This window comes from Lissotriton helveticus, chromosome 12 (assembly GCF_964261635.1).
Source record: "Lissotriton helveticus chromosome 12, aLisHel1.1, whole genome shotgun sequence".
NCBI lineage: Eukaryota > Metazoa > Chordata > Amphibia > Caudata > Salamandridae > Lissotriton > Lissotriton helveticus.
The window spans coordinates 88,223,900-88,243,029 of record NC_136073.1 but is presented as its reverse complement, the minus strand read 5'-3'; the positions used below and the strand labels follow the sequence as shown (position 1 = coordinate 88,243,029).

General features: G+C 44.4%; 1 protein-coding gene across 1 annotated transcript in view; it reads right to left on the bottom strand.

Moving 5' to 3' along the window:
• Positions 1-373: 373 nt before the first annotated feature.
• LOC144797896 (vomeronasal type-2 receptor 1-like) overlaps positions 374-19,130 on the bottom strand; it is a 151,502-nt gene continuing 132,745 nt past the window's right edge. Inside the window, exons 7-9 of the mRNA XM_078668698.1 lie at positions 3,347-3,574; positions 1,389-1,512; positions 374-1,305 (exon numbers count right to left, since the gene is read on the bottom strand). Coding sequence (XP_078524824.1) covers positions 374-1,305; positions 1,389-1,512; positions 3,347-3,574 — 1,284 coding nt within the window. The remainder of the gene's footprint in view (positions 1,306-1,388; positions 1,513-3,346; positions 3,575-19,130) is intronic.

Genomic DNA, 19,130 nt, shown 5'->3' with positions numbered 1-19,130 from the left:
CCCTATCTTTAAATTTGTTTATGAAGGAACATCTTGCCTCATATGAAAAGGATACCTTAAATGCAGCAGGTATATACTAGGTCAAGAAATTGTGGGGTACACGATAGATGAGCCTTTGCTTAATATTAAAAGCCTTTTCTACTGCTTGGATGGGGGGAAAAGTTCACAATAATTGTTAGAGAAGATCAAAGTATTGTATATAGAACAATTAAATGCAATATCAAAAAGATCAAAGACAGTTAAATGATTGAAAGACCACTTATTATATTATGGGTGACAGTTATGTAGTACACAGAGTTTCTGAGGTTATCTAGGTCCAGTTGCTGTCTCCATCCAAATGTACAGATACAAGACAGTAGTGATCCACTATTTATTAAGGTAGATAAGTTCTTTTTTTTCGTGTTGCTTGCAATCTAGCCAGCAGGTGCTCTTTGGAGTTAATTTCAGGGCGCATTAGTATGATGTAACACTTGGGAAAAAATAAACAGGAAACCAGGGCAGAGCTGGAAGAAACAATGGCAAACACCTCCATGGCCACCATGTACTTGCCCTTCGTGCTGAGATAGGCAGGAACAAATAACACCCACACACTTAGGAAAGCAAGCATACTGAAGGTGATGAGTTTAGTCTCATTGAAGCTGTCAGGCAGTTTCCTTGCCAGGAAGGCCACTATAAAGCTGATGCTGGCCAGAAACCCAAGATACCCCAGCATGCACCAGAAAGCAACAGTAGAGCCTTCATTACATTCAACTATTATCTTTCCAGGATGGATGTGGATGTTATATTCTGAGAAAGGATGAGAGAGAATCAGCCAAGAGACACAGAGAAGAATCTGAAGTATTGTACTAACACTGATAATCATATATGATACGTGGGGCCCAACCCAACTCCTTAGGTTGCTACTTGGTTTGGTGGCATTGAAGGCGATGACCACCATGATGGTTTTAGCTAAAATGCAAGAGACACAAAGAGAAAAAGTTATACCAAAGGACGACTGGCGGAAAAGACATGAGCCATGTGTTGGATGGCCAATGAATGCTAATGAGCTAAGAAAGCAAAGGGTGAGCGACAGAAGCAGGAGGTAGCTGATGGAACGGTTGTTGGCTCTAACAATAGGAGTGTTCCTGTAACTAATGAACAATCCCAGAATAGCAATTGGGATTGCAGATGAGAAAATGCTGGTTGCTCCTAAGGTGGCTCCAAGAACATCATCATAAGAGAGAAATTCCATAATCTTCGGAATGCACTTTTCTTGCTTCTCGTTTGGCCACTTGTCCCATGGACACGTAAAACATTCAATGGAATCTGAAACAGCAAATTGTATAGTGCTCGGTGACTATTATATTTCAAGAAGTATTTTAAGTGTTTACAACTGTTGATTCACTTACCAGTCTGGTGTGAGATCTCTCCTTGAGGGCACTGCACACACTGGAAGCAGCAGATGGGTTTCCCTTCTCTAGCAACTTTCCTGAATCCAGAGGGACAGCTGGCACTGCACACAGAAGCAGGGACCTGGAAAGAAGAACAGGAATCATATGGTGAGTTTTTAAAAAAAGTAAGTCAAATAGTTCCATCCTGGAGCAGCATTTGTAAGTGACATGGGCCTGTAGGCTGCTCACAGTATCGCTTTTCCGTCTCCACATTTTTTACATGGTTACAAGTTGTTATCAATTCCTACTGGGGCTGAAACTAATAAATACAGACTGTGTCTCCACAAAGGTTTATGGCTTTTATGAGTTTTCAAATGCAAAAACAACAGTTGATGGACAGAATGCAGAACAATGTCATACATTCACCCCAGTACAGAGATCTGGGCCTAAATCCATCGTTTTTTTGCACTCCACACCACCCCAGTTCAGACATGGCCATATGCAAATCAGCCTTGACCCTGTGCCTCATGGGAACAGTCCAGCCCAAACTGCCAAGCCATGTCTTTCCTGGACCGGAATCAAGCATCCTAGGACCGGTTTCTGGCTATCAGCCGTCTTCAGCCAGGATAGCTTGACTCCAGTGGTGTGGAGAGCATGGGACTCATGTCTGAGCTTACCCATCCCACTCGGGGTGACAAATGCAAAAACAACAGGTGATGGACAGAATGCAAACAATGTCATACATTCACCCCAGTACAGAGATCTGGGCCTAAATCCATCGTTTTTTGCACTCCACACCACCCCAGTTCAGACATGGCCATATGCAAATCAGCCTTGACCCTGTGCCTCATGGGAACAGTCCAGCCCGAACTGCCAAGCCATGTCTTTCCTGGACCGGAAACAAGCATCCTAGGACCGGTTTCTGGCTATCAGCCGTCTTCAGCCAGGATACCTTGACTCAAGTGGTGTGGAGCGCATGGAACTCACGTCTGAGCATACCCATCCCACTCGGGGTGACAAATGCAAAAACAACAGTTGATGGACAGAATGCAGAACAATGTCATACATTCACCCCAGTACAGAGATCTGGGCCTAAACCCATCATTTTGTTTCACTCCACACCACCCCAGTTCAGACATGGCCGGAGTTTTCATCCCCGGAATAGATAGTAACCATTGGGACCCTAAATTTCCATGTTATTTTACAAATGCTTATGCCTGATTCTGGGGACTTTTCTGCTCATATTTACCACTTAGCAGGTAGTAAATGAGAGGAGCATCCAATGCAGGTAACAGGATAGGGAACTGGTTGTCAGCATGGTGTTGGTTGCAAATCAAGGCTTTCCTGTGGCTGAGGAAGCATACAATGCTCCAAAAGTGGTGACGGAAAAAATCAGGCAGGCTGGCCTACTGCTCTGCCCAAAGTCTCTGCCCCAAAGTCCAAAGTGGTTTTACAATCTGCAAATATGCACCAAGTAAAATAAAACCTGGTGTTCCCATACCTGGTCATTTCAGATGTGGGATCATCCGGCCACCTGGAATCAGCCAAAGTGATACCTCTGTAGCCAAGCCACCATGAAGTATTTCCAGTTTTAATGGAGTAGCAGTAATATGTTGGACTGGATGTACCATTGACCAACTATGGTATTGTTTATTTTATTTGGTAACGCTGGAGATTGCATACACCACTGTATGAACCAATTTTCAGTCTGTATTTGACCAACAGGTATAGAGTCTAGGAACTAAGGGCCTGGCTTAGATGTCAGTGGATGGGTTACTAGATCACAACGGTGACATATATCCCATCTTCTGAAGTATAAATCCCATTATATCCTATAGGATTTTTATTTCAGTGGACGGGATATAAGTCACCCTTGTGACAGAGTAACCTGTCTGTCGAGATCTAATTCAGCGCCTAGATAATGAAATCATTAGAGCATGTGTGTAAATCCTATCTTCAAAGGAGCCATGTCTTACTTGTGTGTATCCTGCAGTCCACTGAATGTCACTGGCATTGATCATTAAGATCTTCCCTGGAGGAGCGCCGGAGTCATATTTGCCCACTTTAACATGCATGAGGGCCCCCTCGAGACTTTGTTGCCAGTTGACAATATCATACCATGCAGGGGGATTGCCGTTTCCATCAAAAAACTTCCCTGAGCCAAAACTTGCTGGCATGTGAACATTTTTAGCACTGTGAAGAAGCTGGGGATGGATAGAGAGATAGATGTTATGGTTAACACTTATCAGATGGATCACATAATCATAGCTTATTTTTTACTTATCTGAAAGTTTTTTGTCAACATTTATTCACTTCCTACTAGGGGTGCCTTGTCATTCTGGGCAGCTCTTTGGAATGCCAACTCAATTAAAACCCATCCTGTCTGACAATGTCTTCTGTAAGCTGGCATGGGCCATGTCACATCCTGAATTGACAGTGCGGATTCTTGCCCCATGAACTTCAAAAGAGAGCTTATTGGTTGCTTTAATATGGAAAAGGCATATTACACTATCAACAAATGATCCTTCTTTTGAGGATAAGGCTGGCAGTTTATGGCCTGGAATAACAATTTTGGGTGGTTTTCTTTTTGTTTCCCACTATTCAACCCAATGGTTTCTATCACTGAGTTTGACAGTAGAAGACATTATTTGCATAATCTGTAAGAACAGTGTCCTCCGAGTGAAGAAGTGTAGAAATTAATCTACAATCACCAACATTTAATTTCACATAGCTCTATGAACAAGTAGCCATCCAAGTGCTTTTGGGAGAAAAAGCTCCTGCCCCTTCTAGATTCAGCAATGGAAGTTTTGAAGGGTATTTTCAAAAAGAATAGTTTTTCATTGCTTGGTAACTTTTTAGAAAAAATTGCACAACCAGTGCTTATATAATTAAATATATCACCCCCTTTTGGGTGACCTGACACAAATTCAGTAATTTCAGATGTCTACATTGGTGGGGAGGAGGGTTGATATATTAATTTATAACCAGTTACCTGTAATAGATGTATAGAATACCATCCAGATGCCTAGCAGTGTTAATGATATCTTAGCCTGTAATCTTTAAGAACGTTGTAGGTCCCTACAGTCCCCATTCAAACCTGGATTAAAAATTGTAGAATCCCTGACTGACTTGAAATGGAGCATTCTCTTTTTTTCTAGATGGAAGAAATAAAAGAAAAGCTGTTCCAAAAGTGGACGGATAGTTGCCACAAAATACTTTTCAAAGCACAGTGGAAGAAAGCTACCTGAACAGACTCCAAGAGTTATCAGAATCTTTATAGTTTTAGACAGCCTGCATGTACTGTGTAAACTCTAGTGCTTCATTTGAGCTGGTGGTTGCAGGTGGGGTCTACCAGCACTCATTTTGGGATGAGCACTTACTTTTCCTCATCAGACTTTAACCCAGAGCCTTAAAGATGAAAATATGCAAGTGAGAAAGAAGGAGAAACAGAAAGACAGGAAAAAACACTACAAAGGAAGAAAGCAGGGATGAAAAATAACTTTTTGGAGTAACATCAAGTGGCAGGGAATTTCTGTAGGTGAATTACAGAGGAATGGGGTGCAATCAAGATTAGTCAGCCTTGATATACGGCACAATAACATTCAATAGCACTGGTCACGGGCTTCTGAACAAAACTCTGGACACCGGCACTTATTGTTTTACAAATTATGCACTGGGAAGCTGCTTCCTTTAACTACAACCCATCTGGAATCCCACACAAATTGTGAATTATTGGCAATCTTGATCTCTTGTAGACACCCTGTGAACTGTTGTGGAGCCTGGTTCCTAAGCCTGTGATGCATGGGTTGATGGGCTATGAGTATGGGAATTTGCTGTCTATTTGAACAATGTTATATGGAGGCTTGAACAGATGAAGTTTGTTGTCTGTCTTGAGGACTTTATTATTAAAGCCTCATTATGAACCCCTTTTTAACTTTGGTGGGGCTATGAACACCAATTACTGCCCCACTAGTATTGTGAAGTTCGCAAGAACTTCTGCAGAGCTGTTTCTTTCAGCCCCTGTAACTGAAATCTCTAAGTGAAAGTAAAGGAGAATATGAGAAATTACTGAGAAAAACTGTGTAAAAAGTGTGTGTTGAACATTTGCAGTTTTGTGAATTGCCACCCTGCATATGTTTGGGTGATTGAGTGGATATGATTCTGGATTTCTACAAGGTGCTCCATGCAACTAAACATATACTGCTTTGTGATCAGTAGTGGAACCTTATGACTTTCATATATTGCATGGTATATCCAATGACCACTTCTTTGTCTGTGTTATGTTTTACTGTCTTTCTGTTCCACCTCTTTCTTTGTCTTAAAATTCCATTTTCAGTAATCAATACATTTGGTCAGAAACATTGCACTAACAACCAATATAAGGAAAGCAGATCAATAAGAATGTTATTTACAAAAGTCAAATAATAGGCTCAAGTGGGTAGAGAGTAATTAGGCTAGGGTGGGTGCGTGGAGGTGAACAGGAGAAGGTAAAGGAGGGGGTTACGAAGATTGAGAGTTAGGGGAATGGGAGATCAGTGGGAGGCCGTGCGGGAAGAGGCTAGATGTCATAATTATAGTAAGAGGCAGGGAGGGGGGTTAGGGGGAGGAAAGGAGTAGCATGAGGGAGGGGAGTTAGGAGGGAGAATGGGGTGAGAGAATTGGAGGGCAAAAGGGGAGAGCCTAATCGGGCGCAGAGTGGGAAACTGTGTCAGAGATAGGTATTTTTGACCCCAATATATGTGGAGGAGGTACAATTTGAGGTCTTTTTTTAAGTTGATGTAGGAAGGGTTACAGCATAGGTCTGTAGGTAGGGAGTTCCAGAATGAAGGAGCGTTTCCAGTAAAGGAGCGAGCTTGTGTGCATTTCTTTTTTAACAGAGGTGGGATAAGAATTAGGGCGTTGGTGCTCCTTGTCGGTCGAGCGCAGCCCACTTTGTGGAATTTGTCAGAGAGGTAACCTGGGGAGTTTTGGTGAAGGGCTTTGTGCGTTATACATGCAATCTTATAGGTGGATCTGCCTGCGATGGGAAGCCATTTGAGGGTTTTAAGTGTGGGGGAGATGTGGTTGAAACGTTTGTAGCCAGAGATAAGTCTAGCAGCTAGGTTGAGCACAGATTTGAGTGGTGCAAGATGGACTTTGGGTGTTCCAGCGAGGATTGCGTTACCATAGTCTATTCTCGACAGGACCAGCGATTGGACAACAGTTTTGAAGTCATCAGCCGGGATGAAGGGTTTAATTTTCTTGAGATGACGGAGAGTGAAGAGTGCTCCTTTGGCTGTGGTTTTTATGTGGGAGGTAAGGACAAGGCAATTGACAATGGTGATGCCTAGAGATTTAACAGAATTGGAAGTGGTGAGAGAGCAGTAGAGAGCATAAAGGTTTACATACAGATTACTTGTCACTTTCCCCTGAGGCGGAAGCCGGGGGCATCTTCTACCTATCTTTCACTTTAGCTAACATTGCCGAGAATAACGTGAGTGTTTTTAAAAACTGTAAATATTTTAGGGGAGCACTTTTAATGTTGTGTTATCTGCTTACTTTGTTGATCCTGACGAGACTACTTCGTTTCAGGTTTCAAGCACTGGGCTCTCACCCCCGGCACAGCCGATTGCAGCGCTGACGCCGGCTGGTAGAAGGCTAAACCGCCATCTTGGGGGGAGGCAGGGTAGCGCTCCAGCTCTTGGACGCCTCCCGCCCTCCCAGGCTACTTAAGGCGCTCTATTTTTTACTCTGACAGATTACTTGTCACGTTCCCCTGAGGCGGAAGCCGGGGGCATCTTCTACCTATCTTTCACTTTAGCTAACATTGCCGAGAATAACGCGAGTGTTTTTAAAAACTGTAAATATTTTAGGGGAGCACTTTTAATTTTGTGTTATCTGCTTACTTTGTTGATCCTGCCGAGACTACTTCGTTTCAGGTTTCAAGCACTGGGCTCTCACCCCCGGCGCAGCCGATTGCAGCGCTGACGCCGGCTGGTAGAAGGCTAAACCACCATCTTGGGGGGAGGCAGGGTAGCGCTCCAGCTCTTGGACGCCTCCCGCCCTCCTCCAGAATGGAAATAAAAAAGGGGACTACCCGTCCGCGCAGCGGGCGCGCGGATGGCGCGCCAAAGGCGCGCCTAAGGCAAGCCCGTCTGCGCCCGTCTGCGCCCGTCCGCGCCTGGCCCGCGCCTAGCGCCGGTCCCCCTGTCACTCGACCCACGAAAATTACTTGGACTAATTCCCAGCTTCTGCAACTCAGACAAGGCATCTGTTCTCCAGGTGTTTGTTGCTGTCCTCTTAGTTTAGAGGATATCCCTTACAATTGTTCATCTTGTAAATTCGCTATCAACGCCCTGCGGAATCATTACCCTCCTTCATTGAATATTTCTAAACCCCAGATTCCCTCTAGGTTGTTAAAGGCGGCTCTAGTCAACTGTCGCTCCCTGCCTCGCCACGCCAATGAGATATGGCTATCTCTTGACACGCAGGATTGGGACATCCTATTTCTTACTGAAACTTGGATCAAAGATACGTCCAAACCTGAAATATACTTGGCCATTCCCTCCGGCTATCGATTGGCTGGTATCAATCGTGGTTACTATGCAGTATCTGTTTGGTAAACTAGTACAGGAAGAAACTAAAAAACTTAATATATAAAAAGAGTGCAATTTATTAGGTACCTCCCTTACCAGGGTTACATTCTAAATTATAAAAACATTTAAAAACCATAAAACCATTATTTATGTAATTTTCAAAATAACATCAAAGGCAAAAGAGTCACACAATGTACAAAATCATTAAAAAGTCAAAAAACAAAGGTCGACGCGGCGTTTCGGTGGTTACAGGGATAATTCCACCTTCTTCAGGACGTGTTTTGACTGAATTAATAACAAAGATCTTAAAATTGGAGACTTTGTAGTTGGCAAGATCACTCTTATACAGTAGTGAGTCAGATCAAATGGAGCGAAACCTTCTTGTTATGGTTGTATTGCTCATTATAACGGTACAGAGGAGCCACCGATATTTGCTAAGTGGTTTATTCACTTTTGAAGCTTTCTTTGATTCCTTTTTTAAAATTAGGATCACAGGAAAGAAACGACTTGTTCTTTTTTGCTTCCACTTCGGTCCATCGATGGAAACCCGGATGCAGAGGAGCAGGGAGGCCGAATAAGTCAGATAAGAATAAACATCGCCCATCCAGCCACCCTTCGAGTTCTGTACCGAAGTGGAAGCAAAAAAGAACAAGTCGTTTCTTTCCTGTGATCCTAATTTTAAAAAAGGAATCAAAGAAAGCTTCAAAAGTGAATAAACCACTTAGCAAATATCGGTGGCTCCTCTGTACCGTTATAATGAGCAATACAACCATAACAAGAAGGTTTCGCTCCATTTGATCTGACTCACTACTGTATAAGAGTGATCTTGCCAACTACAAAGTCTCCAATTTTAAGATCTTTGTTATTAATTCAGTCAAAACACGTCCTGAAGAAGGTGGAATTATCCCTGTAACCACCGAAACGCCGCGTCGACCTTTGTTTTTTGACTTTTTAATGATTTTGTACATTGTGTGACTCTTTTGCCTTTGATGTTATTTTGAAAATTACATAAATAATGGTTTTATGGTTTTTAAATGTTTTTATAATTTAGAATGTAACCCTGGTAAGGGAGGTACCTAATAAATTGCACTCTTTTTATATATTAAGTTTTTTAGTTTCTTCCTGTACTAGTTTACCAAACAGATACTGCATAGTAACCTCAGTAGCCATATAGCACCTAATCCCACAACACACTGCCCACACAACTCATTGGTCTAGTGAAATTGACCTAAGTAACACACAGGGTTGCTCCATTTTCTTTGTATCTGCTCCCCTCCCTGTGACTGAATCAGGGGAACCTTCCAACCTACTTTTCTGGTATCAATCGTGACAATGACAAAACTGGAGGGGGCCTTGCTGTTATTTTAAAATCACACCTTAACCTGACCGTTAAGAAACTCACTAATTTAGGGCTTATTGAAGCGATGTATTTCACGATTTTGGATTCCACCTCCACTATTTTAGCTGGTATCCTGGTATATAATCCACCTACCGCCTCCTCTTCTTCACTTACCACCCTGTTGCACATAATAGCTGACCTCTCCCTAAGACACGCTTACTTTATGGTGTTAGGAGATTTCAACTTACATGTGGATAACCCATCCTGCACACAAGCGTCTCTTTTAATTGATACTTTGCAAGGACTAACTTTGTCCCAATTAGTTAAGGGCCCCACACACACAGCAGGTCATACTCTCGACCTTATATTTACTAATCATCCTTGTGTCACCTCTCTTCCTGCACTGCCCCTTACCTGGTCTGACCATTTTCTCCTCCCTTTTGAAATCACCATCCCTTCCCTTCCTCCCCCTTCTTCTCTGAATAGAGAGAATGGACGAAAATGGCTTAAAGTCACCTGTGACACCATCGATCCATGTTTCTCATATCAGTTCTATCCTTCTACAGACCTCAATGAGGAAGTAGCTAGATATAATTCCGCTCTTTTCGCCGCTCTTGATGTTATTGCCCCTCTAGCCCCGATCACTTCTGCTAGATCCCGACCTTCTGCCCCTTGTTTTTCTCCCTCTTTGCGGGAGGAAAAGAGTCGATGCAAACAGCTTGAACGTAAATGGCGGCAGACCTATGATCTTGAGTCCAAAACAGTATACAAAGCTGCCCTGAATAAATTCCAAAAGCTAAAACGGTCCACGATGAGAGGATACTTCTCACAGCTTATTAAGGAGGCTGAGAACCCTATTCAAGATAGTGAAGGATTTTGTGAATCCTCCTGCTATGAAGCCCCAGAGCTCTCCTAGCCAGACCTTCTGCAACGGGCTCTCTGATTTTTTTCAGGATAAAATTATTAAATTATCCTCTTCATTTGATTCAGTCCTGTCCCCCCTTCCGATTGCTGAGTTTGATTCTCAGCAATGCTCATTTAATTCCTTTGAAGAGCTCACTCCTGAGACTGCCACTAAACTACTTGTTCTAGTTAGTTCAGGGTCACCATTGGATCCAGTCCCCGCCAAGGTGATGGGCAATCTTGCCCCGGTTCTTACCAACCCTCTTCTTTCCATATGGAATTCGTCTTTAAACCTGGGTCAATTCCCTTCAGTGTGGAAACAGGCTATGCTGGTTTCCATTCTAAAAAAATCGGATGCGGACCCCTTACAATTTTGCAACTACCGCCCGATATCCCTCCTTCCCAAGCCTGCTAAGATCCTGGAAAAGGTGGTGCAGAGGCAATTGGCCTATTACCTAGAAACTAACCAGCTGCTGCATGACTCTCAGTCAGGATTTAGAACCGGCTTTAGCACAGAGACTGCTCTGCTAGAGGTATCGGAGACCATTCGTGAGTGTGTGGACAGGGGTGAGGAGGCCATGTTGGTCCTCCTCGACTTGTCCGCCGCTTTCGATACGGTGTACCACGATATACTACTAGATCGCCTGCAGCAGCTGGGAATCGGAGGCACTGTATTGACCTGGATCAGATCGTTCCTTACTGGGCAGACGCAGAGGGTACTCCTTCGGCCCTTTGAATCAGAGGATAAACCTCTCTTGTGTGGAGTGCCCCAGGGCTCGGCTCTGAGCCCTCTTTTATTCAATCTCTACCTAGGCCCGCTTGCCAGGGTGGCTGAGTCGTGGGGGGTCAGGGTGATCTCTTACGCTGATGATACGCAGCTTGTGTTTTCCTTTAGAGATCACTCTGACTACCATTTTACCAACTTTCGCAACTGCCTTGGCAACATCTGTTCTTGGATGGCCTCCAACCATCTGGTTTTGAACACTGACAAAACGGAGGTTTTGTTTTTTAACCAAAAAACTGCTCTCCCCGCTACCCTGTGGTGGCCTACCATTCTGAACCCCCCTCCGATTCCTGTCCAGTCAGCCCGCAATCTGGGCTTTCAATTTGACAATACCATGTCTTGTAAGGCCCAGATCAATAAGGTTACATCTGCGTGTTTCGGCAAACTACGCATGATCAGGAAGATGTTTCCTTATCTTCCTTTGGACTCCCGTAAGACTATTGTCCATGCCTTGATTACGTCGCATTTAGACTATTCCAACAGTCTCTATGCTGGCGCCCCCCCTTTACCTTATTGAAAGGTTACAAGTGGTTCAAAACGCAGCGGCTAGATTAATCGGAAATATTCCTCTCCGCCATTCCGTAGCAGCTTATCGGAAAGAATTGCACTGGCTCCCCATCTCCCGCCGTATACAGTTTAAAGTTCTGATCCTTGCCTTCCGTGCTATTAACGGTTCAGGCCCGGTCTATTTGAGTAAAAGACTCAAATTATCTCTATCTGCCAGAGCATTGAGATCAAACAGCCTACGTCTCCTGGTTGTACCCAGATTTCGCCGTGCCAGGAGCGGGGGCAGAACGTTTGGAGTAGGTGCTGCCAAGCTTTGGAACAGCCTCCCCTTGGATCTGAGGTTCATTGAGTCGGAGCAAGTGTTTCGCCGTAAACTCAAGACCTGGTTGTTTACTACCGTTTAATACAGCTTTCCCTTTCTGGTGACATGTACTCTATAGCGCCGGGACACCCCCTTCTGGGGGTAGCCGTGCGCTTTACAAGCTTCTTAAATAAATAAATAAATAAATAAATAAATAAAGGTCAGATATCCAGTCTTGAATGGGGAGTGCTTTGTTTTTAGGGGAGTAGAGGATGATTTCAGTTTTTTAGGGTTGAGTTTGAGATGATTGTGGTGGAACCAAGATTGGATCTTGGTCAGGGTGTCATTAAGGTGCAGGACATCAGAATGGGATTTAATCTTATAGTAGAGTTGAGTGTTGTTGGCATGGAGGTGATTATTGATTCCTGCTTGTTTGAGAATGAGGGTGAGGGGGTTCCATGAACAGGTTGAATAGAGCAGGGGAGAGAATGGATCCCTGTGGGACACCAAGGGAGATTGGAGTGGGGTTGGAAAGGCAGTTCTTGATTTTGATTTGTTGGGTTCTGTGTTGGAGAAAGGAGGTGAGCCAGTTGAGGACATGGCCATTGAGGCCAAAGTGGTCTTAAAGGGTGTTAAGTAAGGCAGTGTGGCTAACTGTATCGAAAGCCGAGGAGAATGAGTAGGCAAGACTCGCCATTGTCAAGTGAGTGATGAATGTCATCCACTATATTGAGCATGGCAGATTCTGTGCTGCAATCTTTTCTGAGGCCGGATTGCATTTAGTCAAAGAGTTCGAAAGTGTTGATGTAATTATCCAGTTGGGGAAGGGCGCATTTTCAAGGGCTTTGGAGAGAAGGGGGAGGTTAGAGATAGGTCGGAGGTTATTTAGATCGTTGGGACCTGCGTTGGGATTTTTGGGGATGGGTGTGATTTTACCCAGTTGGAGGGAGGTGGAAACACACCATGTGGTCAGGGATGAGTTTATAATGGTGGTCCAGAGTGGGGCGATCATATGTTTAAGGTCTTGGACTAGGTTAGAGGGCCGAGGGTCTTTGGTGTCAGAGGATGGTTTAAGCTTAGAGATGATGTTATAGACTTCGTGTTCCATAACAGGGGGAAAATTATGCAAGGAGGCCTTTTTTTGTTGCTGGGTGAGGAAAGGGTAGGATTTAGGTGGGAAGGAAACGGATGAGAGACGGAAATGGCCCTTGGGGAGATTTTATGGGGATGGAGATTCCTGGAGAAATGTCATAAGAAAGTAGTGGGTTGGGAGAGAGGGGATTTACGAGGAAGGATTGATCTATTTTAGATTTTATCAGATAAGAAATTAGCAATTTCTTTGCATTTCTCGTTGGTGGCCATCAGCTTTTGGGGGGCAGCGTATGTTCGTTTTTTGACGATGCTGAATAGTTCTCTAGGTCTATTTTTAGACCTATCTAGCAACGTGCGGAAAAAGGAAGCCTATTCATTGAGGATGTGTTTTTTTGTAGTTGGACCTAGCAGATCGGAGGAGGGCTAGATGGGAGGGGGAAGGGTGTTGCCTCCTGGTTCTTTCAGACTGTCCAAGAGAGCGTCTTTCTTTATTGAGGTAAAGACCACACTTAAGTCTCAGCGCTATTCGGATCCCTTGCCAAGCTGTGTGGTAGTATTTTTTAAGAAATTGCTGTGTTTGATCTATTATCACATTTCTTAATATATTTTCGTTTCATGTGGCGCATAAGTCTGAGCCTCTCTGTCTACATACTCAGCTGCCCCTGTTCACTTGTTTTTACTTTGTGGGCATAAGCCTGAGCTCTTCCGTCCACCCGCTCAGCAGCCCTTGTGTCCTTAAACGCTTGGCTCACTTACTTGTTTTCGCTAGGCATAGCTTCCTCCTCATTACTGGTGCCTCTTCGTCACAGCATGATCCGACCCTGGGTTTTCCCGTTCGAGCGGAGGGCCGGTGAGGAAACGAGTCACCTGACTTCTTTCCACCTGATCCATGGGGGCGGAGCTTTGCCTGAGGCGTCACGGTTGTGGACTACAAAGCCCACATGTCATACTGGTCGCGCAGCGGCCGCGCAGCGGCCGCGCAGCGGGCTCGCCGGCGACGCGCCAAAACCAAGCCCGTCTGCGCCCCTCCACGCCCGGCCGGGGCCGTGGGCCAGTGATGCTGCCCTAAAATGAACTTACACCTCCTCAGAATTAATGGCGTACCAAGGCATGTGGTCTATTCCTAATCATACACAGGCCAAACTTGATACCTTGGGTCTCTTTTGTCTCCCTGACCCTTCCACCCTGGCCCCCGAAGCTGGGGATGTCCCTGGTCACAAAGACAGTGGGAATCTATTAACAGTTCCCTCTTCTGTCTACCCCTCCCCCGTGGTCTTCTCGGCCTGCCTGCTTAACACTCGCTCATTAGCAAAACACCAGTTAGAGACGTTTTGCCTCCTTGACCAAGTTCAACCTGACTGTCTATTCCTCACTGAAACTTGGCTCTCCCCAGTATCTCCACCAGATATTTAGCGGCCCTCCCCGAAAACTATTATTTTCTACGCTCAGATCGTGCGACTGGTAAAAATGGGGGCGGTGTGGCTGCCATCATCCACTCGAGGTGGTCATTCTCTCTAATGCCCACCCCGATTATTTCTGCGGTTGACTATTTAGTGATGAAAGCTACTTCTTTTTCTCCCTGCTGGTTTGTGTATTGTTTTATTGCCCTCTCCAGCCCATGCCTTCCTTCCCTTCTTTAGTGGGTGAGATTCTCGCCAATCTAATAGTAAACAACTCAGGTATAGTGATTTTAGGTGATTTCAACTACTGGCCTGGCGACCCCTTGGAGGACTCTCACTCCAAGGAGTTTACTGACTTACTCACTCATATGAACCTGACACAACTGGTTCATCTACCGACCCACAAGTTTGCTCATATATTGGACCAAATCTGGTCAGCCAATTTGGATATTTCTCTAATCTCGGTTCTTCCCTGCTTGTTATCTGATCATTTTTTGGTTTCATTTTCTCTTTCGTTAAACCCCTCTGCTAGAACTCCCTTACCTACTAACATCAAAGTGAGAAATTGGGGGCGAGTGTATATTAAGTCCCTTTGCTCCTCGCTTTCTGCTTCTAGTCCGATTAACTTAGACAGTTCCCTACACAATCAGGCCTTGGCCATTAATTCCTGGCTTACCTCATCCTGTGATGAATTAGTCCCCTGGAGATCTATTCGACTTAAACGATCACACGATACGCAAATATGGTTTTCCTTCTCTCTACAAACAAAGAAACCTCAACTTAGACAGGCAGAACGAAAGTGGCGCCGGCGATATGATCCCTCCGACAAAACCATTTACTCCACTATACTCAGGGAATATAAAAATGACATTCTTACAGTAAAAACTCAATACTTTTCTGCAATGATTCTATCTTCTCCTAATAAGCCCAAGGAAATCTTTTCCATCCTTAACAGTCTCTCTAAACTTGACCGAGTCACTGCCAAACCTCTTCCTTCACAGGACCTTTGTGACTCCCTTCACGACTATTTTTTTACAACAATGTCTACTATTAAATTGCATATATCAACTCCCTCTCCCTCTTTTGACCCTCCTTTACCTTCTCCTGGTACACATACCATCTCCCATTTCCCACCCATCTCGACAGAGAAATTTCTCAGTCTGGTGAGTTCTACGAAATCTGGTTCTCCCACTGATAGCTGCCCCTCACACATTCTTCGCAAGACCTTCTTTTTCTGTCCTGACCCACCTCTTGCTCTCCTTAACAAATCATTAGCTTCGGGCGTTGTCCCTAATCTTTTTAAATCAGCTAAAATTGTTCCTGTTTTGAAAAACGTTGCGGCAGATCCCACTATCCCGTCTAATTTTCGACCTATCTCCCTGCTCCCTTTTCTAGGTAAAGTATTGGAGAGATATGTTACTCATTTCCTTAGCTCCTTCATTGAGGCCTCTGATTACTTTGATCCCCATCAGGCTGGTTTCCGTCCTACTCACTCCACGGAATCAGTCATCCTCTCAGTTTTGGATGAACTAAGAGTTAGTGCTGACCATGGATCCACATAGGCCCTCGTACTCCTTGATTTATCGGCGGCCTTTGACATGGTCGACCATCATCTTTTGGTCGACCGTGTCCAACGTGCTGACATCTCGGATGTGGCCTTGAGCTGGGTCTCTTCTTTCTTGGAGAACCGTCAACAGGCGGTTCAGCTCTCCTTCTTTTCTTCCTATTCTCAAACAGTAACTTGCGGTGTCCCCCAAGGCTCTGCTCTCTCCCCTCTTCTCTTTAATCTTTACATTTTTCCCCTAATTTTTGCTTTACGCCACCGGGAGGTCACAGTGTTTAATTACACTGATGACCTTCAACTCATCTTCACTTTCTCTTCTTCTCCTGATTCTATCTCTCATTTTCAGAACACTATGATCTTTATCCAGGACTGGATGAGCACAAACCATTTTAAGTTAAATCCCGATAAGACAGAACTAGTCTTGATAGGAGGCTCTTCCAATCCCTGAACTCCCAATTTCTGGCCTTCTTCTCTTGGCTCTGCCCCCTCTCCTACTAAGTCTGCGAAAAGTCTTGGCATTAAAATCAGTGATGACCTTTCGATGCATGCCCAGATTAGTATGGTCGTTTCGTCCTGTTTTTTATGCCTTTGGACTATTCGTAAAGTTTCCTGTTTTCTTACCACTGATGCTCTCAAATTTATCCTTCTTGCCCTAGTCATCTCTCGGGTTGATTATGCTAACTCTCTTTACATTGTTATCCCCGCTTATGAACTGCGCCGGCTACAGCTTATTCAAAATCAGGCAGCTAGACTGATTTATAGTCGCTCCAGATACCATCATGCTCTTCCGCTTCTGAGGCAATTGCATTGGTTACCGGTTGCTCATAGATGCCTATTTAAACTAGGGTGTCTTATTTTTAAATCATTAGCGGGCTCAGCTCCTTCCTACTTAGCATCTAGGCTTACAATCTACACTCCTTCTAGAAACCTTCGGTCCTCCTCCAAGAACCTTTTGGTTATTCCACGTTTAGTTAGGAAGAAACATGGGGGGTTGAGCTTTTCCTTCCAGGCCCCCCAATTCTGGAACTCCCTTCCTGATAATCTACGATCCTCCCTTTCATACTTGGAGTTCCGGAAATGTCTGAAGACCTGGTTATTCACTAGAGCCTTTGCGGTCTAATTGTTGCCTTGTTCTGCTGCCGGTCCGTATTAGCGCCGTGAAACCTTTTTGGTATACGTGCGCTTTATAAATTCCCCTAACTTCAACTTCTTGAGATCAGAGTTGAACCAGGATTTTGAATGTATGTTTCTTTGGGCTTTAAGTTTGGGAGGGGCCCTTGGTCTAGGACCTGAGCAACTGATTTAATATAATTTCTGGTGAGGGCGTTCGCATTTTGGGAGAAAGGGGCGAGCAGGAATTGGGCTTTGATTTTTGTTTCTAGTTCGCCCGGGGGATAAGAGGAAGGTGTTTTTTTCCAATTTCTTGTGTTTGATGCTTTTGGTGTGGGAGGGGCATATTGGTGATCGTAAAGAGGATGAGGTGATGCTCGGACCAGTCTACGGGGATGATGTTGGAAAGGAGGCCAAAATATTACTGTGATTATGGCACTAAGAGCAGCCCCTGTGGTGTGAGTTGGAGAGTGACAAATTTGTTTAAGGTCACTAATCTCCAGAAGATTCATGAGGAGCTTACCAGCAGGGTCTTTGATATCATTCCAGTGGATATTGAAGTCTCCAAGGAAGAGATTTTTGAAGTTGGAAAGTGAGGATTGAGTGAGGAGGTCAGAAAGTTCCTCTGCAAAGGGAAGGGATTCGCCAGGCGGATGATAGATATTATGTAGGCGAATAGGTGGGGCGCCTTAAATTTTAAGGTCTGCTTCGAGGTATTCAAAGGTGGTAGGGTCATAGTTCTTGACAAGCGAGATTTGAAGTTTGTTTTTTAGGATGACGGCTAAACCACCTCCAATTCTATCTGGTCTATCTTTTCTGAGTATGGAGTAACCTGGGGAGAGAGTAGGTCATGGATAGATACAGAGTGGACCTTGAGCCAAGTTTCCGTTAGGAAGGCAATGTCAATGTCTTAGCTGAGAATGGTTTCAGCTATTTCAGTCGCATGCTGGACAGTTGAGAGGCAATTGACCAGCGTGCATGTGAGGGGTTTTGGGTTGTTTGTGAGGGGAGGGCATGTTTGGATAGCGGTAAGTGGTGCTGGAGGTCTAGGGGAGACGAGGGAGGAAGGGATTCTGCACGTACCCAGGATCACGGAAATGGTAGAGTGGGGTGTGGGAGGGTCATTTGGATATTTAGGGAGGTGGAAGTTACAAACGTCGAGGAGGTCTGAAGGGTAGAGCTGGCTTGAGGCATGGAGGGGTCGGTGTGAACAGTTGCAGCAAGGGAAGGTTCTCCACTGTTGAAGGTTGGAGGTGTTTTGTGCGTCAGGGCTTGGGGAGATCGCGCAGTTTAGGAGGATTTCTGAGTAGAGGGAGTTAAAATCTTTCCTGAGTTGAGAGAGTTCAGACAACATGGAAAGCTCTTGCCTGAGCTGGGAGAGTGCAGATGACAAAGTAAGAAGATAGCTTTCAATGTTAGATAGGGTCTGTTTTAGATTGAGCCTTCTGCTTCAATGTCATCTAATGAAAATGACTAATCTCCTGATGTGTTGCCTTCTAGGCCTTCCAGCCACATATTACTATGTCTTCATCTCTATTTCTGTCCATACACGTATCTTCACATTACTAAACAAGGACATCTAAGCATCCTTCCAGGTATTCTTACAGGAACTACACAAGATTGAGCCTTCTGCTTCTATGTCATCTAATGAAAAGGACTAATCTCCTGATATGCTGCCTTCTAGGAGGGTTGCCAGGTCACGGAAGGACAGATTTCATGTTTTTTCACCCAGAAGGGGCTGGTCTACAGATAATTGTGGAGGTGTTGTTTATCCTATAATTTCAATCTTTTCTACGGGACATAGTGGCTCTCTATTAACCTCAAGAGAATCCACTCTGTAGTCAAGGTGAAGAGATTCTGTGACACGTCTAAACCTTTTCTTAGTAACAACAGGGTTGACTCATGGGCATGCAGGTGTTTCTTAAACTTATAGAAGAAATACAAAGCCAATTTCAAGGTAGTTAAACATAGAACATGTGCCTAAGGATGATGTTGTGGTGCCCAAACCAACAGAAAATTAAAGACACTGGATACCACTGGGCTCAAGGAGTGACTCCAACAGCAACCCGCGCTAGTACCAGCTATAAACAAGGTTTCAACTTAATTCAAGATAACCTACAATTTTTCACATCTGCTCTGTACCTTTCGTTGTGTGTTTCAACGTCACTTAACAAGATATAATACA